This window comes from Oncorhynchus masou, chromosome 16, assembly GCF_036934945.1.
Source record: "Oncorhynchus masou masou isolate Uvic2021 chromosome 16, UVic_Omas_1.1, whole genome shotgun sequence".
In the NCBI taxonomy this organism is placed as follows: Eukaryota; Metazoa; Chordata; class Actinopteri; order Salmoniformes; family Salmonidae; genus Oncorhynchus; species Oncorhynchus masou.
Genome location: NC_088227.1, coordinates 20151891 through 20179592, shown reverse-complemented (window position 1 = coordinate 20179592; position 27702 = coordinate 20151891). Strand labels below are relative to the sequence as shown.

Below are 27702 nucleotides of genomic sequence, written 5' to 3'. Positions count from 1 at the left end.
TTCAGAATATTTTTTTATTTAACTATATTTCCAACATATGAAATACATTCAAAACTGCATATAAACCAACAATACATAAAGCCAATACAGAATTCTAAAGTGCATTATGATAAATTCTCCTATCATCCAGAAACACAGAACAAAGAACATTAATTACAGATAACAGCACTTCTGATTATGAAGATACATCACCTTAAGCGTAAAGGCATCTTTAAAGTCTCTCAACTAAATAGAAACACACACGTTGATTGTAGCCTACCCCATTTCTCCTACACTACCAGGAGCATAAGAGAAAATGGGAATGAAAAACTCAAAACATAGATACACACATCACAAAGGTCACAAAGAAGAGAGGAGGACTTTTCTGCTGAATGATATAGACACAGGAACCTGGCACCAGGGGCTAAGTAACCAATGGGAGGCCGGTACGGACTGCGCTGATGTCAGCACTGTAGAAATGAATGAAGCAGTAACACAGCAGGTCATCTCATATCAGTCTATCGTTATGGAATAATGTGAACTGTTTAACACTAAAACCAAACCCGAGATGGAGATGGAGAGGAGTGAGGATGGATTCAATAATTCAGAGAAGGCGGTGGCTCTGAGCAGATGGTAAGTTACTGTTAGTGTTGGGTACGCTGGTGTGTGGTACACTGGGCGGAGATGACGTTTTCAGCAGCCTGGTCCTGTCAGTGGAAGGAGAAGCCGGAAGCGGGGAGCCCTCCACACCACTGACTCACAAACTTCAGCACATCCTGGCACTCCGGGCTGTGAGTGGTCTGGGAGGAGGACACACACAGACCAGCTAATCACATATCAGATCACACACATACAGGGAACCACAAGGAAGACTGTATGTGTGTGAGTGTGTGTATGTGTGCGTGCGCTATTTGTGCCTCTGTGTACATGCGAGCAGGCATACATGCAAAAAGTGGGTCTTTAAATCTCTGTTTGTGGAAATTAGTCCATTTAACTAATCACACTTCCGCAATCCAAATCACACACAGGAAGGATGATGAAACACACTGAAATGAAATGGGCCGATCTCTGGCCCCTAAGACCCTACTCTACACAGTGTAACATTCTAAACCTGTGTGAGTGCCCATGATCAAAAATGTGGATTCATAATAAATCAAACCAAGTGTTTCATGCGGTTAAGGGCTGATGGACGAGCAGCTAAATCAGCAGAGCAGGTAACAAGCACAGTTATGTAGACTCCAGAGCTAACATTAAAAAAACTCCTTACTTTTGTGGCCATTATGAATTTATTCCAGTCATCCTTGTTTGCTGCCTTGCCAGGTCCTTTGAACTCAATCTTATTCCGCAGGACCGGATAGCCTGGGTTGCATAGAGAGAGAGCTTTCATTATGATTGCATTCATATTAATAGTCAACCAATTAACAGATCTGCCATCGTACGTGGGTCTGTTAACTGCCTCCATGAACACAACACACTCCTCTGGGTGTTGTGGGAGACCAGTCTGTCCCTGTATCTCTGGATAGCACTGCATCTCTGTACTGTAAACTAGCGGTTATACGCCACTGTGTCTTGTCAGTGACACTGCCTTCAGAAAGTATTCATACCCCTTCACTTACTCCACATTTTGTTATGTTACAGCCTGAATTCAAAATGGATGAAATATTTTTTTCAATACATGTTCTGCTATTTCAATACATGTTAGAATAACTTTTGGCAGTGATTACAGTTGTGAGTCTTTCTGGGTAAGTCTCTAAGAGCTTTGGACACCTGGATTGAACAATATTTGCACATTATTATTGAAATAAATTCTTCAAGCTCTGTCAAGTTGGTTGTTGATAATTTCTAGACGGCCATTTTCAAGTCTTGCCACAGATTTAAGCCCATTGAAGTCAAAACTGTAATCAGACCACGGAGGAACATTCCATGTCGTCTTGGTAACCAACTCCAGTGTAGATTTGGCCTTGTGTTTTAGGTTATTGTCCTGCTGAAAGGTGAATTTGTCTTTCAGTGTTTGTTGGAATGCAGACTGAACCAGGTTTCCCTCTAGGATTTTGCCTGTGTTTAGCTCTATTACGATTATTTTTATCCTAAAAAAACACCCTTGCCGATGACAAGCACACCCATAACATGATGCCGCCACCACAATGCTTAAAAATATGAATAGTGGTACTCAGTGATGTGTTGTGTTGGATTTGCCCCAAACATAACATGTTTTATTCAGGACAAAAAGTGAATTTCTTACCTACATTTTTTTGCAGTTTTACTTTAGTGCATTGCTGCAAACAGGATGCATGTTTTGGAATATTTGTATTCTGTACAGGCTTCCTTCTTTTCACTCTGTCATTTAGGTTAGGCGCAGGCCTCCTCTGAGCAAGCAGGAGTCAGCACCCTGGACAGCACCTCTGCTCTGACTACCAGTACAGTATACACTCTCACCTCCCATCAACTAGTTAGGTTGAAGAACCACATATGTTCATATGAAACCATGTGAATGCAAGCAAATAACAGTAATAACATGGCAATTATGAAATAATTATCCAAGGTAAAAGACTCTCCAGTAATTGCCACCTCATACAAACCCACCAAGACTTTTCACGCCCCTGGAGTAGATATGGTACAGTCCCAGACACCAGGGTAATGCAATAGAGACAGGAGAGGGTAAGGTGCTCTGTAGGGGGGGGTTCTCCCACCTACCTGTGATGACGCAGGGCAGGGAGCGGATGCCCGTGTTTGCTGCCAGTAAAGAGGCTTCGTAGGTGTCTCTTTCGTCTTTGGGCAGCACCTGCTCCACCCGCTGGTCCATGGACACCGTCAACACCCAGTCACGGATCTCCTCACGCTGGGCATCCTGGGACACGACAACAAGATCAACAGCAGCCTCATAATAATACAATCACAGCCTATTGTCACAGGATAGTCCCAGTACAGCATCATTACACACAGTCATTATATAGTTACATAGCAAAGCCAACAACATAACCACACAGTGATATAGAGCTATCAAACTAACACAGGCACAGGGCAGTCACATGACCACAACATTTCAGACCTGTCATGCTATAAGACATTATAATGACACAGCAAAAAATCTATTTGTGCCTTACAGTGACGTGTAGCTTAGCAGGGAAAGGAACCTCGAAGGGGATGTCAGTGTCTTGGAAATCAGAGTGGTCCAGAGTATCTAAGTTTCCTTCCTCTATCCCCTGGAAACACCACAACACAGACAACAGGCACCAAGACAGCATTCACTCACTAACTCTTCTTCAAACAATCTAATTAAAACACAATGGATAAAGCAAAAATGTGATGTGGGATAGTTACTCATACCACTGTTGTTATGATGAAATCTATATTGCTATAGATCATATAAGCTACTTGTGAAGATTTTATGCTCAATGAAATAGTCTGCAGCTCTAGGTAAAGCTGAGGTGAAACCCCCTCAGTTAACGCTGAGGTGAAACCCCCTCAGTTAACGCTGAGGTGAAACCCCCTCAGGTAAAGTTGGGTGGAGACTCACATCAGACAGATCCAGGAAGCGGTTGAGGAAAATAAAGGCCATGTTCTCCCAGCCCAAAGCCTGTAGAGAGAATCACATTTATCATCATCAACCTGACATTCACAACTAAATGCCAATAATGAAGTTGAAAAAAACTGATTTTACATTTCCACAAATAATTTCATTTTGAACGTGGAACGATAGGCTACTTCACAATGCAGTTTATGCACAAAATTATTCATAACCCCTCCAATGGGTCTACCTGGAGCACAGACAGACTCAGGGGACATTGAGCCGAATATTTCCCATGGGGCTAGCAACACCAACCCCCCCAAGCCCCTCTCTGCTTCCCGTGATTGGCTGAGGCTCATATGAGCAGTTATCTTACCCTGGCAGCCATGCCTGCCTCGTAGAAGGCCTTGTCAGCTGGGATGAGCTCCGTGTGGCGCAGCAGGGAAATGGACAGCTTGGCAGCCACGCTGACCTGGAGTGATGGGGGATGTGAGTGTGTACCACAGCTAATACTATACAAAAACAGGCGGAGTAAAATAAAAGATGAGTACAGTATGTATACCAGGTCAACCCCGTTGGCAGCGGATCGCATGGCGTAGTAGTGAGAGATCAGCAGCATCTGCTCAAATTCTTCGTGGGCAGGAGAGTTGGCATCTGAAGACTTGGTCAGGTTCTCACACTGCAAACAGATTAGACAGCGAGACCATGAAAAAAGGACCCATACACATCAAATATGGTCATTATACACTGTGACCAGATACTGTCACTATAGTCCCCTGTCGCTCTCTGGTCCTGTACTCACCAGCAGAAGCATGACGTCTCTCAGGTCAGCCCACATGCGGAAGGACTCAGCGCTGTCTCTACCCAGCAGGTTCAGCAGGTCCAGGAACATCCTCTTGTAGATGTTGAAATTCTGTGGGTTGGCTGGGGCTCCGTGCTGGGCGTACAGATTCAGGGCCTTTTCTGCATGGCCCTCTTTGATCAGGTGGGTGGCGTACAGGGCCACATACTTGTGGAGGATTTTGTAACTCTACAAATATTACAGAAATAAAAACAGTAAGGGAATGAAACTGAAGATACAGCGAAAAGGATGAAAGACAATTAAACTAAAAGGAGGAGTGTTGACGGTAGACACAGTACTTGTTTGGAAGCCGTCTCTATGCACTTCTCCCATTGGCCTCTCTCAGCATACATGTCCAGAGCTGCCATGACATCCACTCCTACCAGCTAAAACCAGAGAAGATCACCATTTAGTGGTTAAGAGTATACACTTATCTAGAAACACTACTACAGAAGGACATTTGGTAGTTTTATAAGGTAATGGTATGAAGCCTTGTAATAGTCTGCTTTCTGAAACTTTGAAACACGTCTCAAAACCAGCCTGATGGTTACAAACACCCACATTATGAAGTCTTGGTGCATTATGTAGACAATATGCACAGTCCCTCGGAATATGCCATTCTCTTTTCAGCAGGCAGACTTCCTTATTCAACTAGAGACATCAGTGCTACTGAGCCACATTGATGTGGCAAAACAAAGAGAACAAGGACTGTGGATCCAGTTTGTTATTCAGCTCTGATTTCTGAGTGGATGGAATATAAGCCACCATCTCAATGATCTCCTACCAACAGTAGGGGGGCAGAGCAGGACGAGGCAGGGAGAGTTGAGGAATTAGAGGTGGGCATACGCTGTGGCATGATACAACGTCTTAACAGTACACCACCGCAAAAATCACAAGCTTATTCCTAAAAAAATGGATATTGTAAGTTATACTGTACTTGCTAAGCACGACTGAGAAATCGGCTTATTATTTGCGATACGTATTATCGTTCAGTTGTAGCTACTTACCGAATCTGCTTGGCCTTGGTTTTTCAAGTGTTCTTTGTATCGCTGGTCCACATAATCTTCAAACCTACACGAATATATTACGATTAAAAAAAAAAAGGTATTTAACTTCATCTCAAAGCGCTTGAAAACGGCAAAACAATCAAGAATCAAATAAAACAGCTACAGTATATGATAAGGACTATAATTTTCAGCCAGAGTTGAATGTTTTGAGTGTTTCAAGCCTCCAACAGACAGAGCCGTTAGGACAGACACACAATGTAGAAGGAAAGTAAATGATCCTCCGTTATGTAGGATGACGGAAGCAATGCAACCATGTAATAGTCCCCCAGATAGACAAATCACAACACAAATGCACTGTACTAAAGCAGCATAATGAGACTGGCATCACAGTAATAAGTGGGAGCAAGCAGGGATGTTGAGACAAGGCTAAGTCAAGCATGACAACAGCCGTGTGAATTTCGCAATCACATTGTCTAATCGAATAGGCTTCAACAAAATGTACAATAAATAACTAAACCATTGCAAAGTTAGCTATTGTCATTCAGTCTGGATAAGATCCTAAATGACTATAATGTAACATACAGAATAGATGAAACAGCAATCTCATCCCATTCATTAACTGGAGGTCTGGAGCTACTTCTGTCCTAGGCCTTGTGTTGTTTTCAAGAGGCAGCAACAGCTGACGGGTGCCTGTGAGGCCTCTGTGTGTTTTCTCTTTCTGTAGCCTAATGACAGATGAGGTATTCTAGCCGGCTAGGCTTGTTGTTAGGGGCGACCAGGCAGAGCCGTAGTGGTGGGCCTGGCCGACAGGCTCACCTTGGATCCAGCTCCTTGGCCACTCTCTTGGCTTTGTTCCATTCTTCTCCCTCAATGAATGCATCTATGGCTTCCTTAATGAGGTCCAGGTTGAGGTACAGCTCAGCCGCCTGAGGAAAATAAAACATTTGGAATCTCAAAAGATTTCTTGAAGGACGCCAGAGACGAGGCATAAAACATGGACGCCTTGGTTTTGGGAAGACTTTTTTTCAATCAACACACTCGCACCAAAACCATCGCTGGGGTCCTGTCTACAAAATCATTGGTTGGATACCTGTCTGCTACACTCAATAATAATATACTTTCTAAAAAGCCTTTTTTCCAATAAAATGTCACATACCTGTTGACATACAGCAGCCTAAAATCATGCATTTACAAAATAACACTAAATAATCAATATCAAAAGCCTGTTAGTATTGAGGGATCAACAGCAGGAAGTGTGTGGTGACTTACAGCGCTGTACTTCCTGAGCTGGGTGAGGCGAGGGCCCACAGAGTGGATGACATCCACAGCTCTCTCCTGGGTCAAGAACTTGATGGCCAACTCAGCAGCCTATGGGAGGTCACATACACAGGAAACAATGAGGCACTCCACTCTGGGTCACAGAAACACACAGGGAACATCACATGGCACGACAGTCATCCAAGGCCACAGATAGAGGCTTGTGTCATACACCAGTCGGTTTGTAAGGACAGCACGTGTGGGTTAGGTTATAGTGACATTCATTGCCAGTCGTGGAGTTCTTTTGAGCACCTTCATCCAGCACTTCTCCATAAGGGGCCCGTTGGTGGAGTCCTTGACCTTGAGGTAACACTCCACAGCCCGGGCGTACTCCCCAGACAGCTCCCATTCCTTGGCCTGCTCCACCATGCCTTCAACCCCTCTGCACACACACACAGAACACACACAGACACAGAACCTTGGCACTATGAATTAACTATAACTGAGCTGCATTGTTAAGCAACCGAGGGACCAGATGGATGTGTAGGGAATAACAGAGCTGGAATGAAAGACTTGGAAGCCCATTCTAAGAACAGAAATAAAACTGTACATGTCTGTTGATGTTAAAGTTAAGGAAGTATTCTAAAACACTACTGTGAAGGCAAATACAAGACATTTTGCCCCCCGGGGCCACATTCGGTCTTCATCGAGGTCCGGATGGCCGCACTGAAAATGTGTTAAGTTTTCTCGCTGTCAAAACGTGCAAAAAATGGTCCTCTATCCATCTTTTTTTAATGCTCCCTGACTGTCTAGTTTTCATTTCAGTGATTATTAGCGAGCTGGACATTTTTCAGGAAACCGTATGAACGTAGGTCCATTATCATTTATACACCGTTTCGGTTTGGTGTTAGTCATTTTAAAGTATATTGAGTTTGTTTTCACCCCCCAATTGGACCCCCTTGTTGGCAGTCTCTTTGACATCCCTGCTCTACACAGTGCCCTGCACACAGACTCACCCCGTTAAAATCTTAGATCTCTCATCCACTGCGCTACAAACCCAACCCTTGTGATGTTAAAGACAGAGACAAGAGTCAGAGTGAAAGGCAACATGTGTTCGAGAGTTCTGGCTCTCAATTGAGCATGACTGACAGTACAAGAGGGCCGAATTACTCTCAATTGGGGCCTGAACTGAAGACTGTGCAAAATAAATGTCCTACTTTCCTTTTTTCCCCTGTCCTTTTGACATGCCTTTGATGTTTTCCCACAAGTCATTAAAAGCAGGGAAATGATGGTTGGAGACGGATAGAGGCGCTGCGTGTCTGCACTCTAATTAGCTGCTCATTATGGATTTAATTTAGGATAAAAAGATGCCATGTTTTAATAACGCACCGACCCAATGAGCATCTAGATTAATAACAGACCACATCACAACAGTGTGTACATAGACCTTTCTTTCTTCTCCTTCTCGTTTAACATGTAACATTGAGACACATTTTCTCTGCCTCTCCAAGACCAAGAACAGAGTTATTAAAACGTTAAAATAACCAGGAACATGTGATGTAAAAAAAAACACAGGTGTTATTGTGTGTTTTGCTCACCGGGAACCCTTCTTGGCAGCCTCCTTCTCGTACTCCTCTTGGAGGACGCTCAGTTTGTTGGGGAGGTACTCTTTACAGATCCGCATGGCATCACTCCACATCTCCGCGTCCTGAGACAACAAAACAACAACACTCAAGTACCCGGGGGGCACCAAACTCTGCAAAGCACATCCAGCAAAACAACCAGTGTGAATTATGGAATGAAAACATTGCGGAGCGCAGTATTCTGTTTAACCTGTAGTGTTCTCTGTAAAGCTACCACCAGATAGCAGAACACAGGGAATGGTGAATTAACTAGATTATGAACCTTCTGATTGAAAAAAAACTCTAGAGTCGATGTCCGTGTCTCCGCGGAAATTTTATTAACATAACACATTAATTCCCATAAAAATCTGTCAGTTTAAACTAGAGATATTTGTTTAGTTCCACTGGACGCTTCTCAATCCCCCGTATCTGCCGATGTTGCACTTCCGCAGCTGTAGTGAAAGGTGACAAAGCTAGAGCGGTGTTTGTCAGACCATGAGACATCACGAAAATCGGTCTTCGCACAAAGTCATCAGGTTGGCCTACAAACTATTATGACCCCTCTATAGAAAGACGAACAACATGGATTTCTCTGTTTTGCTCTACGAGCGTCTTGGGACTCGTCTGAAGTCGGTACAGCCGATCTACCAACTTCTGCCTGTAGCGTCCCAACACTTTGGGCTACTCGCTAATATGACCCTCTGTGGAAAGGTGAGACTCTCCCAAACACGTACAGTGCCTTCAGAAAGTACTCAGAGCCCTGGACCTGTTCCACATTTTGTTACGTTACAGCCTTATTCTAAACATTATTAAATTAAATCATCAATCTACACACAATACCCCATAATGATAAAGTGAAAAACAGGGTTTTTAGAAGAAAAAAAACGGAAATATTACATTTACATAAGAATTCAGACCCTTTACTCAGTACTTTGTTGAAGCACCTTTGGCAGCGATTACAGCAGTCTTCTTGGCTATGACGCGACAGCTTGGCAACACCAGTATTTGGGGAGTTTCTCCCATTCTTCTCTGCAGACCCTCCAAGTTAGGTTAGGTTAGAAGGGGTGCGTTGCTGCACAGCTATTTTCAGGTCTCTCCAGAGATGTTTGATTGTGTTCAAGTCCAGGTTCTGGCTGGGCCACTCAAAGACATTCAGAGACTTGTCCCGAAGCCACTAGTGCGTTGAGTTGGCTGTGTGCTTAGGGTCGTTGTCCTGTTGGAAGGTGAACCTTCGCCCCAGTCTGAGGTCTTGATCACTCTGGAGCAGGCTTTCATCAAGGATCTCTCTGTACTTTGCTCCGTTCATCTTTGTCTCAATCCTGAATTGTCTCCCAGTTCCTGCTGCTGAAAAACTGGATGGTGCCAGCCTTCCTCCAGACGTGATGCTTGGTATTCAGGCCAAAGAGTTCAATCTTGGTTTCATCAGACCAGAGAAATCCAGGCAGTCTGTCATGTGCCTTTTACTGAGGAGTGGCTTCTGTCTGGCCACTCTACCATAAAGGCCTTGTTGGTGGAATGCTGCAGAGATGGTTGTCCTTCTGGAAGGTTCTCCCATATCCACAGAGGATCTCTGGAGCTCTGTCAGAGTGACCTTCAGGTTTTTGGTCACCTCCTTGACCAAGGCCCTTCTCTCTCGATTGCTAAGTTTGGCCGGGCGGCCAACTCTAGGAAGAGTCTTGGTGGTTCCAAACTTCTTCCATTTAAGAATGGTGGAGGCCACTGTGTTCTTGGGGACCTTCAATGCTGCAGAAATGTTTTGGTACCCTTCCCCAGATCTGTGCCTCGACACAATCCTGTCTTGGAGCTCTACGGACAATTCCTTCGACCTCATTACTTGTTTTTTGCTCTGACATGCACTGTCAACTGTTGGATCTTATAGACAGGTGTGTGCCTTTCCAAATCATGTCCAATCAATTGAATTTATCACAGGTGGACTCCATGGGTACTGTATGTAAATTACTGAGGAACTTTTTTTATTTAATCCATTTTAGAATAAGGCTGTAATGTAACAAAATGTGGAAAAGGTCAAGGGTTCTGAATACTTCCCGAAGGCACTGTACATGTAGGTTGTTTTGCTCTAGGTCGCCCACAGGTGTCTGAAGGTCCCTCAGTACCAGTAAAACACTTTTTTTTATGGACGTCTATATGGAGACTGTTTAGTAGAATGCATAAAAATGTACATTTGAGAAGTACTGCGCACTCCCATGCTACAGTGGACATTGTAGGTAGTTTTAACATGTCGAAATGAACAGAGCATGTATTAATTAAATGTGTCGAGATCAAATATTGTCAGGCAGCATATAAGATGTGAGTAGGCAACTTTTCCTTCCGAAGCCAGAGAAGATTTTCGCTCGCTTCAGCTCAAAACCAGCCACCATTGTTTGCAATACATTTTGTGGCGGTTTTTAAGTGGTTACAACAATTCAACAATCCTGGTAATATTTTCAGTTGAAACTTGCCGTTCCGTGTTCTAATATGCGTGATCGGAGCACGGTAACGCATATTGAGAAACAGCCAGTCTCTTACTTTGTAGTACTTGATGGCCAGCTCTGGCCTCTGAGCCCTGAGGAGGAAGGCCTCAGCCTTCTGGAAGTCCTTCTGTTCGAAGCAGAACTTGGCCTGGCCCACCAGCACGTCTGATACACTGTCAGGGTCGTTGGCCTCCGCCACCCTCTGGGCTCCAACCCAGTCCTGGTTATGGACGTACCTGTAAGGGACACACCGGGCTGTGATTTAACCTCCCTCGTGTTGTTGCAGGTTCAAGTTCAACATTTTGTTTATCAGATTGCAGACAGCAAACACTCTCTGAAATACTTGTTATTCACAGATTAAAGGGCTCCAACTCCAGTTTATATTAGCCAGACGATATGCCACTAAAAACACTAATGTTGTGATCTTCCAGTAGCCCTGTCATACTGTAGGTCTGTCTACAGTATAGAGTACAGTTCTCTCCCAGCCTATACACCCCCACCCCTCTCCAGGAAGCAGACATCAAACAGTCTCGGTGACAGGGCTCCAGTTCCTCTGCTACCTGTGTGAGAGTTGAGCTCCCCTCCAACCACACCTGTCTGCCTGCACCACCACATCATCTCACACTCACTTAATAGGTGGTCTATAACCAATGTACAGAGAAGTGAGGGGAAGTTCTGAAGGGGAAGAGGCAAGAGCTGTGCTGGCACCAGCGCTCCGTTTGAAGTCGACTCAGGGAGGCTTGAAGCTTTGACTTCTGTAGGGGACACATGCCAACGCCACAAGAGAAAAGCTCCTGATACACTTACATCAACACTGCCTCTTTTGGCTTCCCCGCTTTGATGAACTCCGACTCGGCTTCGGCGAACTTGCCCTTGAAAAATGAAACATCACGGCTCAGTGCTCGGTGGTGGAGGGATTAATAATGCATGCGTGACATTTAATGGCTGGAGAAGGGAGAAACACTGCGCTCAGACCCAAATTTGGGCAGGCAACGGAGTAAATATTTTTGAATCTTTGAGACGATGCAAGCTGCAGAGTAACCTTGAATGACTATGAGTGTGTGACTGGGATTTTGAGGAGGAGTTGGAAGTGGTGTGTGTGTGTATATATATATATGTTACCTCATCCTCCAGCATCATGGCGTTTTTCAGGTGGATCTCAGGGATCTTGTTCTTGGTGGAGAGACGAGCCAGCTCAAAGGCAAAGTCAAAGGCGCTGGGAGGAGGACGAGAGAAAGGTCAAAACCAGTTCCCTAGTCAAGGTCACAGAGGTACAGCAGCTTCATCAATACTGAGTCCTAGGAATGAATGGGGAAGGTCTTCAACAGCTTATGCCTATAGAATTCAATGCTTCAGACTATGAGTAAAACACCACAATAAAAGCAAAAATAAAGACATTTTCAAATTCTGTGTAGATGAACATTTCAAGCTATTGCATAGGCTTCATACTGAGTCAATCAGAGAACAAATACATCAGATACTTCAAGTACCTCCCAGAGATGGACACTTGACTACAGGGACATTCCTAATCACCTCGTAAACATGAAAGCAATATTGAAGAGCATGGGTTTCCAGGCAGTACAGTAAAGTGCAGTCCAGTGCATTGATCTGCTCACCAGTTGTCTGCTGCAAAGTCGATGGCGGTCTCCAACAGACCGAACTTGTTGAGCAGTTTGACGGCAGCCTCCCCTCCCAGACTCTTGGCCCACAGGTAGGCCACCTGCTTGTGGGCACTGGCTCCCCCGTGGCTCTTCGCCACCTGCCACACACGTAGGAGGGGAAGAGGATTAGGAACAACAGATTCATACCATCAACCGCCTCACGTGTCGCTCACTGCACATGCTGAGAGCAGGGAGCGAGCCAAATAGGGGAGAGACAGAGTGAAGGAGAGAGAAACTGTGAGAGAGGAGATCGCTGTAGAGAGAGCAAGATGAATGGCATTTTTGTAGTGAAGCTCTTAATAAATGGATGTGCAACTGAGTGTTAATTAAAAGAGGGTGTGCGTGTTTAAAACATTAGGAACTTTTAGGAGCTCTTTCCATGACATAGACTGACCAGGTGAAAGCTATGATGCCTTATTGACGTCACTTGTTACGTCCACTTCCATCAGTGTAAATGAAGGGGAGGAGACAGGTTAAAGAAGGATTTTTAAGCCTTGAGACAATTGAGACATGGATTGTGTATGTGTGCCAATCAGGGTGAATAGGCAAGACCAAATATTTAAGTGCCATTGAACAGGGTATGGTAGTAGGTGCCAGGCGCACCAGTTTGAGCGTTTCAAGAACTGCAATGCTGCTAGGTTTTTCAAGTTCAACAGTGTCCCGTGTGTTTAAAGAGCGGTCCACCACCCAAAGGACATCCAGCCAACTTAACACAACCGTCGGAAGCATTGGAGTCAACATGGGCCAGCATCCCTGTGAAACACTTTCGGAACCTTGTAGAGTCCCTGCCTTGACAAATTGAGGCTGTTCTGAGGAGAAAAAGGGGTGCAACTCAATTTTAGGAAGGTGTTCCTTAGTTTTTGTACACTCAGTGTATGTGCCTCTACAGTATAGTGGAGGGCCAGAAAGGAGGAAGCCGAAGTAGCAGAGTTGCAGCCAGGTGGTGATGTTTTTACAGAGAGTGTTAGGAGGCCTGTAGGCAGTGAGAGGTATTGCAGTGTAACACGTCCATCCTGTGCTGCTGTGTTCGCACAGACCACTGTCCTCGATACGGCATTACAGGCCAAGCCAGGGGTGTCATAATCACACTGTCACACTGTCCTGCTGTTCACAGACACTCACTATCTCAGGGACTCTCAGAGAGAGACGAAAGACAACTCATGATGTGGGCTAGAGCCCGACCGATATATCGTTACACACACACACACACACACACACAAAAAAAACATATCGGTCAAGCTCTAACGTGGACACGTACCCTGTACGCCTCCTCCCACATGTCGTTGACACGGTACATGTTGACTGCACCCTTCCACTCCTGGCCCTCCATATAGTGGTACTCCGCTTCTGAAAACCTGGACTCTGTCTCCAACTCCTGGAATAAATATTAGACAACGCAGACTCAGTAACCTGACAAACTAATTATCCTGGCTAATTTAAACCACATCGAGTCCCTCTCATAAGATATTTTTCAAATTGATACCAATATGATATTTATGTTTTTTCTTTCGACAACGCCCCCTATCGCCGACCTTGGCCAGGTGCAGGTGAGTCTCAGACAGCAGGTCTGGGTGATGTTTGGCCACCAGTCGAATCACGTCGTCAAACATCTTGTTCTTCTTATACATGGTGATGGCCAGGTCCGGCTCCTCCACTGTCGCAAACAGCCTGCGAATATTCCAGTCACATACACAGTTGATTGCATTGCTCTGCACTAAAATGGAGTCATTCTTAATCTCGGATTACATTAACCGCAAATTAAGCACGAGCAGAAAATATAAACTTCTCATCACAAAATGAAGTTGCCCTTTGCTGATGATGAATTCTGCTCCACATTTGTCACAGTAGAGATCAATAAAATAGACAGGTATTGGGATGACACAGAGTTGGGGGCACGTGGTGACACACCGTCTTTGTGGCAGGCTGGCAGCGTGTGAGGGAGATGACTCTGTCTAATATGGAAAGGCACAGGCTCCTTTAGAGGGCGAGAGGGGTTGTTCAGTTAGGTGTAATGATTATGTTTCAGACACAACGCAGCCAGGGCATCTTATTAAAGTCCAATTTGCTATCAATGCACAGCAATTGAACACTTTTGTTTGTCAATTTGTTGCAGTAGAACCTTGACCTGAACTGCAACAGACAATGTTCTGGATAAAGTGACTGTTAAATCAGGCCCCTGTAGCCCAATGTCAGCAAACTTTGCCCGTGATAAAATCCATAATTAATTTGGCAGCAGGGTTTTGGTCGATACGGGTTGAAAACAGAGGAGGGTAATGAATGATAGAGGATGGAGAGAGAGAGGAAAAGAAGAAGAGTGGGGAGGAAGAGATGAGGTAGAAAGAAAGAGACAGGTTACCTTTCCGCCTCCTTGTATTTCCCCTCTCCCTCCAGGTCCTGGGCTCGGCTGATGTACAGAGTCGACACGTCCTCTGGGGTCATACATTTCGCTGCCAGCTAGGACACAATGTGTGTGAGTGTGCATGGACACCGTACCAAGCGTCACTTTAACTCACTGTGATTGTCATTCCAATTCACTGTGCATAACATCCCACTTTAAAAGAACACACAGGCCTGTCACAGCTAAACACAGAAAGCACAGAAGTGTATCCTGTTACAATCAACTGCCTGCCATTTTAAGCTGGGCGAGCCAGATGATAAGACGGGACATTGAGGAGGATGCATACCTTATGAGCCTGCTCCCACCTCCCAGCCACCGTGTACATATCGATGGCATCTTTGATGTGGTCTCCCTTCACAAACAGGGGCTCTGCAACCTGGGTTCGCACAGAGAGAGAGAGCGAGACATACTGTACATTCCTTTATGTGCATTCCAGCTCTCAAAGTAAGTAATGCATCAATACTTTAATTAATTTATGCAAACATGCAGCACAGAGGCAGCAGGGAGTCAGGTCTGAAATAAGCAGGCGTCGCCAGCTGCCACGTTGCAAGGCCCCTGACTCATCAGAACAGCCGGAATAAGGCTGCGTTTCTCTCCTTCCCTCCCTCCTCTTACCTCGTACTCCTGGATGGAGGCGTAGTACTGGGCTATCTTCAGGTAGTACTTCCCTCCTGACCGGTCTTCCTGTAACTCCAGGATATGGACCGCCTTCTTCCACTGGCGAGCCCCTATGGCAGCCTCGATGGCTTTCGAGGAACAGCTACGATAGTGAGGAGAAGAGGGGGGTAGAGGAGAGGAGAAGAGGGGGGTAGAGGAGAGGAGAAGAGGGGGGTAAAAGAGAGGAGAAGAGGGGGTAGAGGAGAGGAGAAGAGGGGGTAAAGGAGAGGAGAAGAGGGGGTAGAGGAGAGGAGAAGAGAAGTGGGGGGTAGAAGAGAGGAGAAGAGGGGGGTAGAGGAGAGAAGAGGGGGTAGAGGAAATGAGAAGAGGGGGATAGAGGAGAGGAGAAGAGGGGGGTAGAGGAGAGGGCGAGAGGAGGCGTTTGCACCATCAAAGGACATAGAACTAATCAAAGAATACAATACAAAGCAACTTTATTCATCCACTTGGAACAACTAATAGGCTATGTCCAGCCCAACCAGGGAGCAATTAAGACTAGAATGGCAATTAAGACTCAATGTTACAATCCTGTCAAACCACATTTATTGGTTATTTTTTCAGTTGATTCCTGTGTTGATTCCCAGCAGTAAGTGATTAGTAGGGGATGGAGCTTTAGCGAGGCCCATTATGCCAGTCAGTCAGACCACCACAGTATTACCAGAGGGCCAGTCATCCAATGAGCATCCAGTGTGCTATCTAAAGCAGCCTGCCCTCGGGACTGGAGCCCTGCGCTGCCTAAAGAACAACACCTCCATTTGATTACACAGGAAATGAATCATTCACTTCACTATAAACAAACCCCTCACACCACCTCCTCCTGCCTCCCAACTCCTTTCATCTCTATCCGTCACTCTATCACTCCCTCTACACCTCTCTTCCTCCCTCCCTCCTTGTAGTACGTGATGGGCAGCCAGCAGCGCTGACTCACCCAGCCTCTATATAGTGGTTGATGGCCGCGTCCAGTTGTTTCTGCTGGACCAGGTAATCTCCCCAGGCCTCCTCCAGTTTCACCACGTCAGCCGGGAAGGCAACACGAGCCAGTTCCACAGCTCCGATCAGGGAAAGACGTCACAGTTACATTAACGTCAATACAGTTCACAATTTATTCTCCAAACTCATATCCAACTCAGTCAACAACATAATGACTGGGCTATTAATGAAATAACTAATACATACTGTATGAATGGTTTCGTCCTAACCACTACACACTGGCGATATTCATTCTTATATTCACCCTCAGTGCTGTGTCAGGCCTACCTTTCCTGAAGGCGTTACCCTTGCGGTAGCAGTCCAGAGCCCTCTGGTTGTTCCTGATCTTCTCAAACAGATCTCCTGCCTGATCACGGGAGAGAGGAAAGTTACTTAGTTCAACTCAACTTCCTCCCTCTCATTAAGTCACTTACAGCGCCTCTGGTCCATAACCAGATGGTTCAAGATCAGAAAAAGAAAGAAACAGAGTGGGGAGAGAGAGCAAGAGAAAAAGAGCAGACCGAGAGAAAAACAGAAGGCCGACTAACATCCTCCCAGACAAATCCTTTATTAAGACAGACATACAATTTCCCTGACATCGGTTCTGAGGAGAGGAGTCATCCACCACAGAGACACAGGCAGGAAACAAAGGTTCACGCTGTACACAGAGACACTGAGCTAGAACACATCTGTCTCTCTCTGCACCAACTTCACCTGCCTTAACAGAGACAAACCAACTTCTCTATCACACACAAATCACATTGCGAGACAATCACTCCGAGTCGCTCTGGGCCTCTCCATCAGGAGCGCATGGCGGGATCTAAGCAACCTTTCACCTCATTCCATTAAGACTTTTACTCTGTCACTGGACACGATACTCGTCTTGAAGAAGCCTCGTGTAACAACAGCCGCCGAGTTCGCGGTGTGATTTTGCAGCAGTCATGACACCCACCCTCTCATAGAACTCTCCCTTGATGAGGGCAGCCGCGATCCTGTTGATGACGTCAGAGTTGGTGACCAGCTCCTCGCGGCTCATAGCCAACCGGGCGGCCTTGGCCGGTAGGCCCGCCTTGAGGTAGAGGTTGATGGCGCCCGTGAAGTCCTCCTCCCCCTCCTTGACCTCGCCGGCCTTCTCATCCTGGTTGGTCTCCATCAGCCACTGGTAGTAGCTGTGACGCAGGTTGTCCAGCTCTGGGTGGCCCTGGGAAGACACTCCTTCAATAAGGGCTATGTTGCACAGTTTCATGGGGGAAAAGCTCTGTTATTATTAGTAATTGTTTTGCAGATAGCTGATAAAATAACAATGCCGTGTGCGGGTAGTACAGTCTCTCAGTGTTTGTTTACCTTGGACTCAGCCACAGCGATGCAGTCGTCCCACATGTGAAGCTCCTGATACATCTCCATCACCTCATCAATGGCATTCTACAGAGCGGTCACACAACACATCGACACACATCCCGGTGAGACTGGGGAGGCTCTTCAAGCTTTCCCTACAGACCAAACGCTTCACTGAGTTGTATAGTGTTAGACAGACATTCCAACATTCAAGTTACACCCTCCTACCTGCTCCATATAGTACATCTCAGCCAGTTTGTAGTTCTTGTCCAGCATGGCGAGGCGTGCTTTGACTTGGTAGAACTCGGTACCATCACCACCCTGGAGATTAGACAAGGCAAGTGTCACATAAGATCAACTTCAACATGTTTCTGAAAGGCTACAGAGAATAGCATGTCCTTTCTAGCAGACTGGGGCAGGGCGCCCTGCATTCAACAATGGTAAACAGGTGCTGGGGGTGCGTGTGTGGGCATGCATGTGTGTGATTAGCATTAATGGAGTTTAATAGCCCAGTGGAGCAGAGTGATGTAATGGATGGATTGACTGGCATGGCCAGTCAGGGAGCAGCTGTGCTGGCAGGGGTGCCAATGTGTCCATGCTCCAGGGGGCAGAGAGACCCACACAGGGGCCCCAACAGACACCCAGGGCTGAGCCCCGTGGCCCCAGATGGGACACCTGGATTGGATTGCCTCCAACTCAGGGCCTGGATAACGATGGACCCAAACTAGAGCCTCCAACACTACTCAGTATATCTACTGCCAGTTATGAAGGGAGGTGTGGACTGGCGATGCATGACAGACCAACACACTACAGTACGTACGTATTCCTTTGAGACTTGGTCAGCGATGTTGTTCGTCTGGTTCAGAAAGCGAGCTTTGGAGACATCCCCCAAGGCAGCGAAGCACCTAAAAAACACACAAGACAACTTAAGGCACACTGAGGGCGCAGCAAAAACAAATGTGTACAGACAAAAAAAACTCTTGACATAACCTCTAAAACAAACACCAAGGGCGTTCTATCGACAGCCTTTAGCCATGCTACAGCGCCTGGGTGAACATTTCAACGGCTTTCCAACTTAGGCCGTATCTGTATCACCAGCTTTTCGGGGAAGTTGCATCACACTAATAAGCTGCGTTCGCAATCAAAAGAGGAGCATCTCTTTTTAGCTACCTACCCTCCTTCATTTACATTCTCCTCTGCAGACAAAACCTTTTTTTTCCCCCTCTGCATGATTTATGTAAATCAACCCCCATACATCAGGAACGGCCGCTGCGTTACTGATGCCATGCTACAGTCAAATCTAACTTTCACCCTGCAGAAAAAGCGAGACAAAGAAGAAAAAAAAAAATCACAAAAGCTTAAGTAAGCACAACCAGAGTAAGTTAAGTGAGTCCTATTGAGAGAGAGGTAGCTTTTTCTAGCCAGGGACACATCTTTCAACGTGACACAGAGTACTCTCAGTTCTGGGCGAACTGCTTAGCGCTGTACTACCCCCCCCCCGTCCCCCCCGTCACGTACGCAATAGCTCAGATAAAAACACTGAGGAGGCTGCTCCAGGCTAAACGTCTTCACGGGAGGCGAGTCACTTTTCACGAGTTAAAACGGAGAGAGAGCGAGAGAAAGGATTGTATTAGAAGATAAGCCTAACGGTGCTGTTGTTTAGGTCTTACCGAGCCCCCTTGGGGACACGCATGACGATATGAGTGGATTGTGTGTATGTGTATGTTGAGGCATGAGTGGAGTGTGTGTATGTGTATGTTGAGGCATGAATGGAGTGTGTGTATGTGTATGTTGAGGCATGAGTGGAGTGTATGTTGAGGCATGAGTGGAGTGTGTGTATGTGTATGTTGAGGCATGAGGGATGCAGTATGCCAGTGGTCCCCCGTTGTGCTGACCTCTCTGCAATGTGGAGCTGGCGGGCCTCCAGAGACAGTTTGCTCAGAGTTTTCCACATGGCCTCCGTCTCCGAGGACATCTCCAGAGTCTCCAGGAACGCTGTAGCTCTGAGGGAACACACACACACACGTGAGTCACACAGCAGGACCATCCACAGGGACAGCTCACAGCAGGAGAGAGCAACAAAGTGTAACTAGAAAAAACAGATTCAACAGAAAAACAACCCTCTTTTTTTGCAGCTATAGGGTGACAGTTTGAACACAGGGATTTTTCTGCCTTAGCATTTTTTCGGTCCTCCTATGTCCAAACGGTGTACAATTAAATTTTCGGGACAGAAATATATATATATAATATAATATAATCTTTGAGAACTAACAATCACCAAAATAAAAGCTACATTGTCAGGGAGAATTTAAGATTCCCAAAACAATGAATATAGCAGTATTCATTTTGTGAGTATGTCTGAGCAAGATAACACAGTATTAGCCATGGCCAAATGAATAGAATTCATTGTATGAAATGTTCTGAAATGCACACATTTCTCTACAGTGTCAAGATGGTGGCTTGTAAAATTTTCTACAAAATTCAGCCGCTCAGAAAGGGGTCGACAGCACCCATTGCCACGACCCCACCACCTAAGCCCCTCTTTGAAGAAGAAAAGTGGCAGTTGTCAAAATAGACTACATGCACTTCAAATAGGCGGCATTGAGTGTGGAATGCGGACCAAAATAGTTGCATTCTAAACCCACATTAATTCCACCCTGGATGTTGCACAATTAGGGATCTAATCAAAAAAACAGTTCAGCAACTAGAATTGTAATACATTGTAAGCTGCCCCTTTTGTGCATTCCGAAAGACCCACTGCATTCTTACAAGGTAGATACTTACCTATAATAGTCGCCATCGTCAATAGCTGTTCCAAACTCGATAAGGCCCTCGTCCAAGGTGTAGGACACAGTGTTGACCCCCTCAGTCACAATCACCTCTGTCTTACCATTGGACCTCTCCAGATCCACCACATCCCCCTGTGGAAAACAGAGAGGCCAAATCAGCCCTATTCTCAGCCCTTATAGTTCTACCTGCTAGGAGATAATTACACTGTGTGCCTTTCACTGCACTCAGAGACTTAATCAAAGGTTCGTCAAGACAGAGGAGGACAATAAGAACACAGGCATTACTAAATGAATGTTTCTGAGCGGCTGGGGGGTGAAAAAGAAGAGCGACACACAGTCGGTCACATTGGGTATTAAACTTCAAGGTCTATAAACAGAAAGTAGTCAGCTCAGTAGTTCAGCCACACGGTGACTAACGTTAGCCCTGCCAGTAGCATATGAGCTGGCCGGACCCCCCCCCCTGCCCTCACCCTGAGGGGGAACATGGTGGCTCTCTCTGGGCTGTCGATGTTGTACCACACACACAGGTTGCCTCTGTTCTGGCTCACCACCACGTCACTGCCAGGTACCCACTGCACGTAGGAGCAGAAGCTCAACACTGTGGTCTTAACACTGCTTTCTATGTCATACAGGTGGAGCTGAGAGATAGAGAGATGGAGAGATAGAGGGAGAGAGAGAGAGAGAGAAGCAGGTCTGTTACTCAAATAAACTCAAATCCGAGCAGTAATGCACCTTTCAAAACCAGAATTTCAGCTCTACTGGGTCCTCGACAACAAATTCTAAACCATAGCGAAACATCTGAGTACAATGAGTTACTTTTCAGTCAAAAGCTCCCAAAGGGATTCCCAATTAAAATGCTTGGCATCCTTTGCCCAGGGCGAGCACATCAAACAGGCATAGCTCGAGGCAGCCCGTTACTTTGAGCTGCTGCTGCCTCACCCGCAGCTTCTTGTCCCTGAAGAGTAGCTTGCGCCCCGTCTCATTGAGCTCCAGCCAGTCAATCTTGGAGTCGTGGTTGATGGTTCCCAGGTTGTATCCGCCGGCCAGATCCACTGTGAGTGGGAGGGAGAGAGATTACCTGAGCTGTGCCTCGAGGTCGTAGCAGCAATCAATGACTGGTGGCATTGAGAGACCGAGAAGGAAAACATTCTCAACTCCAGAGTTTGTACTACTAGGTGGTGTATCGTGTTTAAAGCCACATTATATATCTATATATCTGCTAGAGACAAGAGATAAAACGGTATGTTGTAAGTGAGGGGCCTACAGAACAAAGCCATGATGCCATATGAATATGTCAATGTTCACAGTAGTATACATCCACTCTGACAAACATCTATGATTCTCTAATGGATCATGTGACAGAGAGGTCTGGCATCGCTTCTCCTTTTATTCTGTAATCAAGCTTCGGAGAAGCTAAAAAAGCATTTTCCAATTTACACTTTCAGAGCGAGGGAGGGAAGGAAGGAAAGAGGGAGGGGAGAGGGAGGGAGGGAGGGGAGAAGCGACAAAAAAAGAGAGAAACTGCTCCTGTCATTGAAAGGGGAGAAATAAATTGGATGGAGGTTGTTTCTCATTTTCACCACCTGAACAAAAAAACTGTTCGGCAGCGACAGAAGGACATGCCTGGACTTAATTAGCACAGGAAGTGGACAGGGCTTGGGCAGATGGCGCTCAGCTCAGCCCTGCACTGTGGCGGGGTCTGGGCTTGGGCCGTGCTTTAGACTCTACACCGCCGTCCACCACCCCGCCCACCATGGGGTCAGCGCCTAATTGAAAGGCCCGTTATCTGGAAGCGGCCTGTTTGTCTCAGCATCATTCTCTACCGGCCCTCACAGGCGCTAGCGTCTTAAGTTGCCCCAGGGGAGAGAGGGGAGGAGTGGGGTAAGAGAGGGATGGGGTGGGCCCGCTAAAATCAAACAGTCGTTTACCTAATCAATACCTAGCAATGTGGGGACCAAGTCGCTCGGAGCAGCGCCTGCCTTCCTTTACATGAATGGGTATCATCCATCACAAAAAGGGCAGGTCAGCGTCTTTATGTGTTAGACTCTCTTTATCTGCAAATAAGAATGGATGGGAGGGCTGGGCTGGAACTTGGCCTTGGAGTGAAGGTGATCGACACTTTTAGTTAAAATATTTAGCAATTACTTCACACGGTCACTCTGGATGCAAATTCCTTCACTAGATGGTAATAGCCTAGATAAAAACACATGACACGATTTTACATTTCTGGAAAAACTAAAGGCCTGAGAATAAAAGCTGTAGTCAACAAGCACCAGAGTCATAACCTTGGCTTGACCTTGACCAGAAGACAACCCTTCTGCAGCACAGAAGTCATGTTTTCGTGTCCTCGGTTAACCATCTCAAGGAGCATAGACTCTGCATCACACACATTCATGACATGACACACACACACTTACCAATGGCAATGGTCTTGATGTCAATCAGGTAAGCTAACTTTTTGTTGCCTTCAACCCCCCTCTGTTTCCTCTCATTGAGACGAACACTAGAGATGCAGACAGTAAGCAGAGGGGGAATGTTAAAACTGAACATCCAAACATGAGCACAGAAATATCTCCAATCTGACAATCTTGACAGCCTGAATACATTAGGATGGATTTGTAACGGCTAACTGTGTGCACTGAAAATGGACTTGACAGCTGCATGCAAAACGCTTACCCTTCTCATGCTTTCAAAGTTACGCCCGACTGTCATGTGCAAACAAAAGCTCAACACTACCACCTAGTGACCATTCTTGACATAACAGTAGAAGACAAGCAAACAACGTCTCAGTGACGTTAGAAAATGCAACTGCTTTCTATAATATAATATGCTATAAATATATGCAGTACGAGGAGAATGAGTGAAAGCCAACCTGATGAGATGTGGGTTCATGAACTCAGTTCTCACTGATCCCAGGATGTCGTTGCTGCCGTACTCCACCAGCGTCAGCTCTCCAGCGTTGAAAACCATACACACCTGACACAACACATCACAGTCAGCAGCTGACTCCCTACCATTAGGAGAGAATTCGGAAATCCTATGTTCAAGAAGCAATGACAGGCAGTTAACAGGGACATGACGTGTATTTTATTATTCATAAGTTGGGATTGCAGAACCTGAAAACTCCTCACTACAGCACATAAACTGCAGACAAGGCTAAACAGGGACAGAAGAATGGAATCGTACCGTTTCATTTTCAAAGAAGAATTTTTCATTCCCCCCGGAGCCTTGCCATGCAACCTGAAAAAAGAACGGCAGAGGGGTCTTTGTTTACCCGGGGCGAAGTGCGGTGGGCGTCACTTCCTGCTTTACACTCCATCACACACACATACATACTGCAGCCTGTTATCGCGTATGTCTGTCATTTTCGACAGCAGCACTCCAGCTCCAGTGAAGGCTCTTTGAGAATTCTCCGTTAAACAGGGATTAGCACACCGAACCGTGACAGCCCTCGAACTTTTAAAACAAGTCCTTGGAACTTCTAATAGAGAAATTTGTTTCTCACTGTGCCACAGACAATATGGAAGAATATTCGCACAGAGGAGGGGACATCTCTTGCACTTAGTGTCTTGATTCTTCCAACGGCTCACTTGAAATTCAAGTCTGTATACCACACACATGAGCAGGTAGAGAAAGAATTACCTGAACTAGCAGAGTAAAGGTTTTGTGAATGGCCAGACCATCATACCTCACTGAGCTTGTTGGAGGCCAGGTCTCCCAGTAGCAGGGTATCAGAAGTGTGGCCCACCAGATAGCGGTCCTTCCCCATGATCTTCACCTCATCTATCTCATAGCCGTAGTGGGACTTCAGCACCACCCGCATCCCTGTAGACAGGTTCTTTACAATCACCTGGAGACACATTGTTCAGTTAGTAAGTCAGAGCCTCAAACCCGCAAGGAAATAAGTGACAAAGAACTGTTGGGAGGGTGGTGTGATGATAAGTGAAGCTCAATACAACCATGTCTCTGAGCCACAACTCAAGGACTCAAGTTGAACACACCCCGTCAGATTAACTGCAGTGCCCCGCTATCGTTCTGAATTGAAGGCGGTGAATATCACAACGTACCTGACTCAGTCCCACATAAGTCATCTCAAATTTGTTCTTGTAGATGCTCCTCCGTAGGCAGCAGTCAAACTGTTCCACACCCCCACACAGTGTTCCCTGAACACAGGGATTGACAAAAACATGTTTATGAAGCTGTCACAAAAGTTAGAATTGCGAAAAGCTGTGAAAGGCAACGTGTAGTCTACTTTCTACAGTACTGGGAGCTAAATCAAGTATTTCATTACTGTTGCGAACAGGTGTGTTCGTTCATGTATGGTTACTCACTGCACAGAGGCGTGAGCCATCCTTCTTCCAGGCCAATGCAGTGATGGTGTACAGGTTTGGAATCTCTTTAGGGGATGCTTCGTCCCATGCACCTTTCCGAGGACCCCAGTTGAAGACTCTCAATCTGAAATTATATAATTTGAACAAAACAGTTTATCACTCAGAACTTCTTGCTTCCAAGCAATGTAAGATACGTTTGTAATATCATGCTTATTACTTGTATACTGATGTATCAAAATGAAGACTGACCGGTCATAGCTGCCGATGACCACAGACTGTCCACTGGGACTGGTGGCAGCCACAGTGAACTCTTTCTCCGAGCGGTCTCGGCTGTAGTCAAAAGTCTGCTGGATGTGACCCTCCCTGCCATAGGCCACTATCTTCTTGTCACATCCAGCCACTATGATGCTATTGGTGCCCCATGCCAAGGCATATGGTGGGCAAGGGTGGGTCAACAATTTGCCCTGTAAAAAGATTGGAGAGACATGCATCAACGCATCTACCTGATAAAATGTTTGTTTTTTTAACAGTGAAATGTGAGAGCAAAAGGTTTGACCCAAGGAGTACTATGAGAAAATTCCAAGGGACACATTGAAATGATTTAATGTCAGTATTGGGTACAGTACCTGAGATTCTCCTGAGCCTTCGTCATCAAAGAAATATCTTACAACAGTCCCGTCTGCATGGCCTGAGAGCATGCCCTTCCCAGAAACACTAGCAGACAGAGAGGAGTACAAATTAGAGCTACAACATCAGACTATAACTTTGAATGAGAGGGTTTAAAGAAAGAAAGGCACATACTTTGATGTCAATGAGACAACATAGGAATCTGTTCCGTAGACCGTAGAGGACTTGTTTGTTTTTGTGTTGGCAAGGCGAACCTGGGAGGAAGCAAACAAAACTGATCAAGATCCAACACAATGTTCTGAAAACTCATAGTACTTCCTGTTATTGAAAATACTGGTAGTAAAAAAACATTGATTGGGTAAATTACTTACCTTTCCCTCCGCTAATCCAAAAACGATAGCGTGTTCTGCTGGCCATAGCAAACAAGTCAGAGCACTCTGTAACACAATGAGATTGGTTTTAAATTGACTGTCGTTTTGTATTTTGGTAAGTAACTCAAAAGAGAGCTTGGACATAGTTCTATCTCATCCCAGAAATGTGTGATTACTTACTGTCTGTACAAATTTGTTGCAGATGACCTTTTTCTCACCCCTGTGAGAAATAAAGAAGAAACATCACACTTGAGACAAAGAGATGGTAGAGAGGGCCATCTGTGAATCCAAACCCAGCCTAAATACAAATTCCAGAAGCATTCTTACCATTCCTCTCCGATTTTGTAGACATAGATTATGTTATCAGTTTGGGCAATGGCAATTTTTGTTGAGTCAGGAGAAAATGCCATGGCCTTGACAACATAGCTCTTCTTTCCATACTGCAAAGAAGATACATTTCACAAGAACCTTATCACTCTATCGAGAATCCAGATTCAGTTGCAAGCCGTGTGTGAGTGTTTCTGGGAAAAGCTTCCGGTATCAAACTGGTCAGACAAAAAGTTATGTACACACCATTGATGAGAGGATTACATGATGGTCAAACTTGACAACTGAGATGCCTACTAACCTTAGAGTCTGCAGGCTTAGTAGAGAACTTATCTCTTTTCTCTCCTTGCTCATCGTACAGTAAGACCACTCTGTCCACAGTGCATACAGCAAATTTGCCATTATTCGGTGCCCATGTCATACAAGTCACTTTTGCAGCTCCCTCCTGTGGTAAAGGGACAACAAATTGGATACTATGTCAGTATAGTTACTTCACACGGGTAACTAGCTGTAACCTTAGTGAACCTGGCAGTGTTTTTCTTCAATCCTGCCTCTGGACACACACCAAAAAGTCTACACACCCTGACCTCTAGGACCTTCAGTTGAAGAAAAATAATGGACATAAGTTAGCTAACGTTAGTAAAATAGTTATCTAGCTAGTTAAGGACACTTGCTGAGGCTTGCTAGATATCAAGCAATCAATCAAATGTATTTATCAAGCCCTTTTTACATCAGCAGATGTCACAAAGTGCTATACAGAAACCCAGCCTAAAACCCCAAACAGCAAGCAATGCAGACGCACAAAGACATTGTTCATCTGGATATCGCCACATGAAACCGAATCTCATCGGGATCCAGTTGTATACATTTCACATCTGTATTACTCTGGATTATTGACGCTGGTGAAGAAACCTATGCTGTTCCCTTTTAAGGTGGGAATTGAATAAGTAACTGTGCCTAAGTTACAGTATACTCTGCACCACATGTGTGCCACCAGACCATCCGAAAGACATGATCATGTTGAGAAAAGTGCTGTGAGATGAAGGGACAGATAACAGCAATAGCCAAGGTTGGAGACCTAAAGGCACTAAGTGTGGAGATTTCTGTTTGATGCAGGAAAATAAGAGACTGCTATCCTGTAATACTGACTTTCAATGTGGGGCTGGTGGCAGCAATATATACATTTACGGTGAAGCTGGGGGTAGAAAATTCAGTACATAACACATTGAGGCATACTAGGGCTAGCTAGCAGCAAGCTAACGTTAGTCATCAAAGCATTCTAGTTTGTTAGCTAACGTTAGCTGTGGTGGTTAACGTTACTAGCTACTGTAGTAGTAAAATGGCCGAGCTTACTTGGGGCGTTAAAAGCGTCTTCAGATGCTTTAGTTGCATGGTTGAAATCTATACTAATCTATGTAACTGATGTAATGTGTAGTCTTTATAATATAATCCCGAAGTTACTGCTGTTTACGTTAGCTAACGTTAGAATTGGTTAAGTTGATAAGGGAGGCAGACATTTTTCAAAACATCCGTTCACCCTGGTTACAGTTGT

General features: G+C 45.5%; 1 protein-coding gene across 1 annotated transcript; it reads right to left on the bottom strand.

The window, feature by feature from the left end:
* Positions 1–27698, bottom strand: ift172 (intraflagellar transport 172). The gene is made up of 47 exons (XM_064991094.1): positions 27504–27698; positions 26452–26595; positions 26151–26263; positions 26004–26043; positions 25824–25889; positions 25627–25706; positions 25452–25539; positions 25075–25289; positions 24826–24949; positions 24562–24657; positions 24183–24344; positions 23681–23734; positions 23367–23470; positions 22912–22997; positions 21434–21546; positions 20965–21132; positions 20490–20626; positions 19601–19708; positions 18526–18610; positions 17934–18026; positions 17715–17792; positions 17323–17571; positions 16659–16737; positions 16330–16450; positions 15360–15504; positions 15031–15120; positions 14703–14800; positions 13879–14014; positions 13605–13721; positions 12302–12444; positions 11808–11901; positions 11493–11557; positions 10741–10921; positions 8191–8300; positions 6905–7034; positions 6605–6703; positions 6152–6261; positions 5336–5399; positions 4628–4714; positions 4290–4517; positions 4050–4166; positions 3864–3959; positions 3497–3556; positions 3084–3182; positions 2674–2827; positions 1247–1338; positions 1–779 (listed from the first exon to the last, which is right to left on the bottom strand). Exons 1-47 carry the CDS (start codon positions 27540–27542, stop codon positions 690–692), a joined length of 5247 nt encoding a protein of 1748 aa, XP_064847166.1. The 5' UTR covers positions 27543–27698; the 3' UTR covers positions 1–689.
* Between the last annotated feature and the right edge of the window lie 4 nt (positions 27699–27702).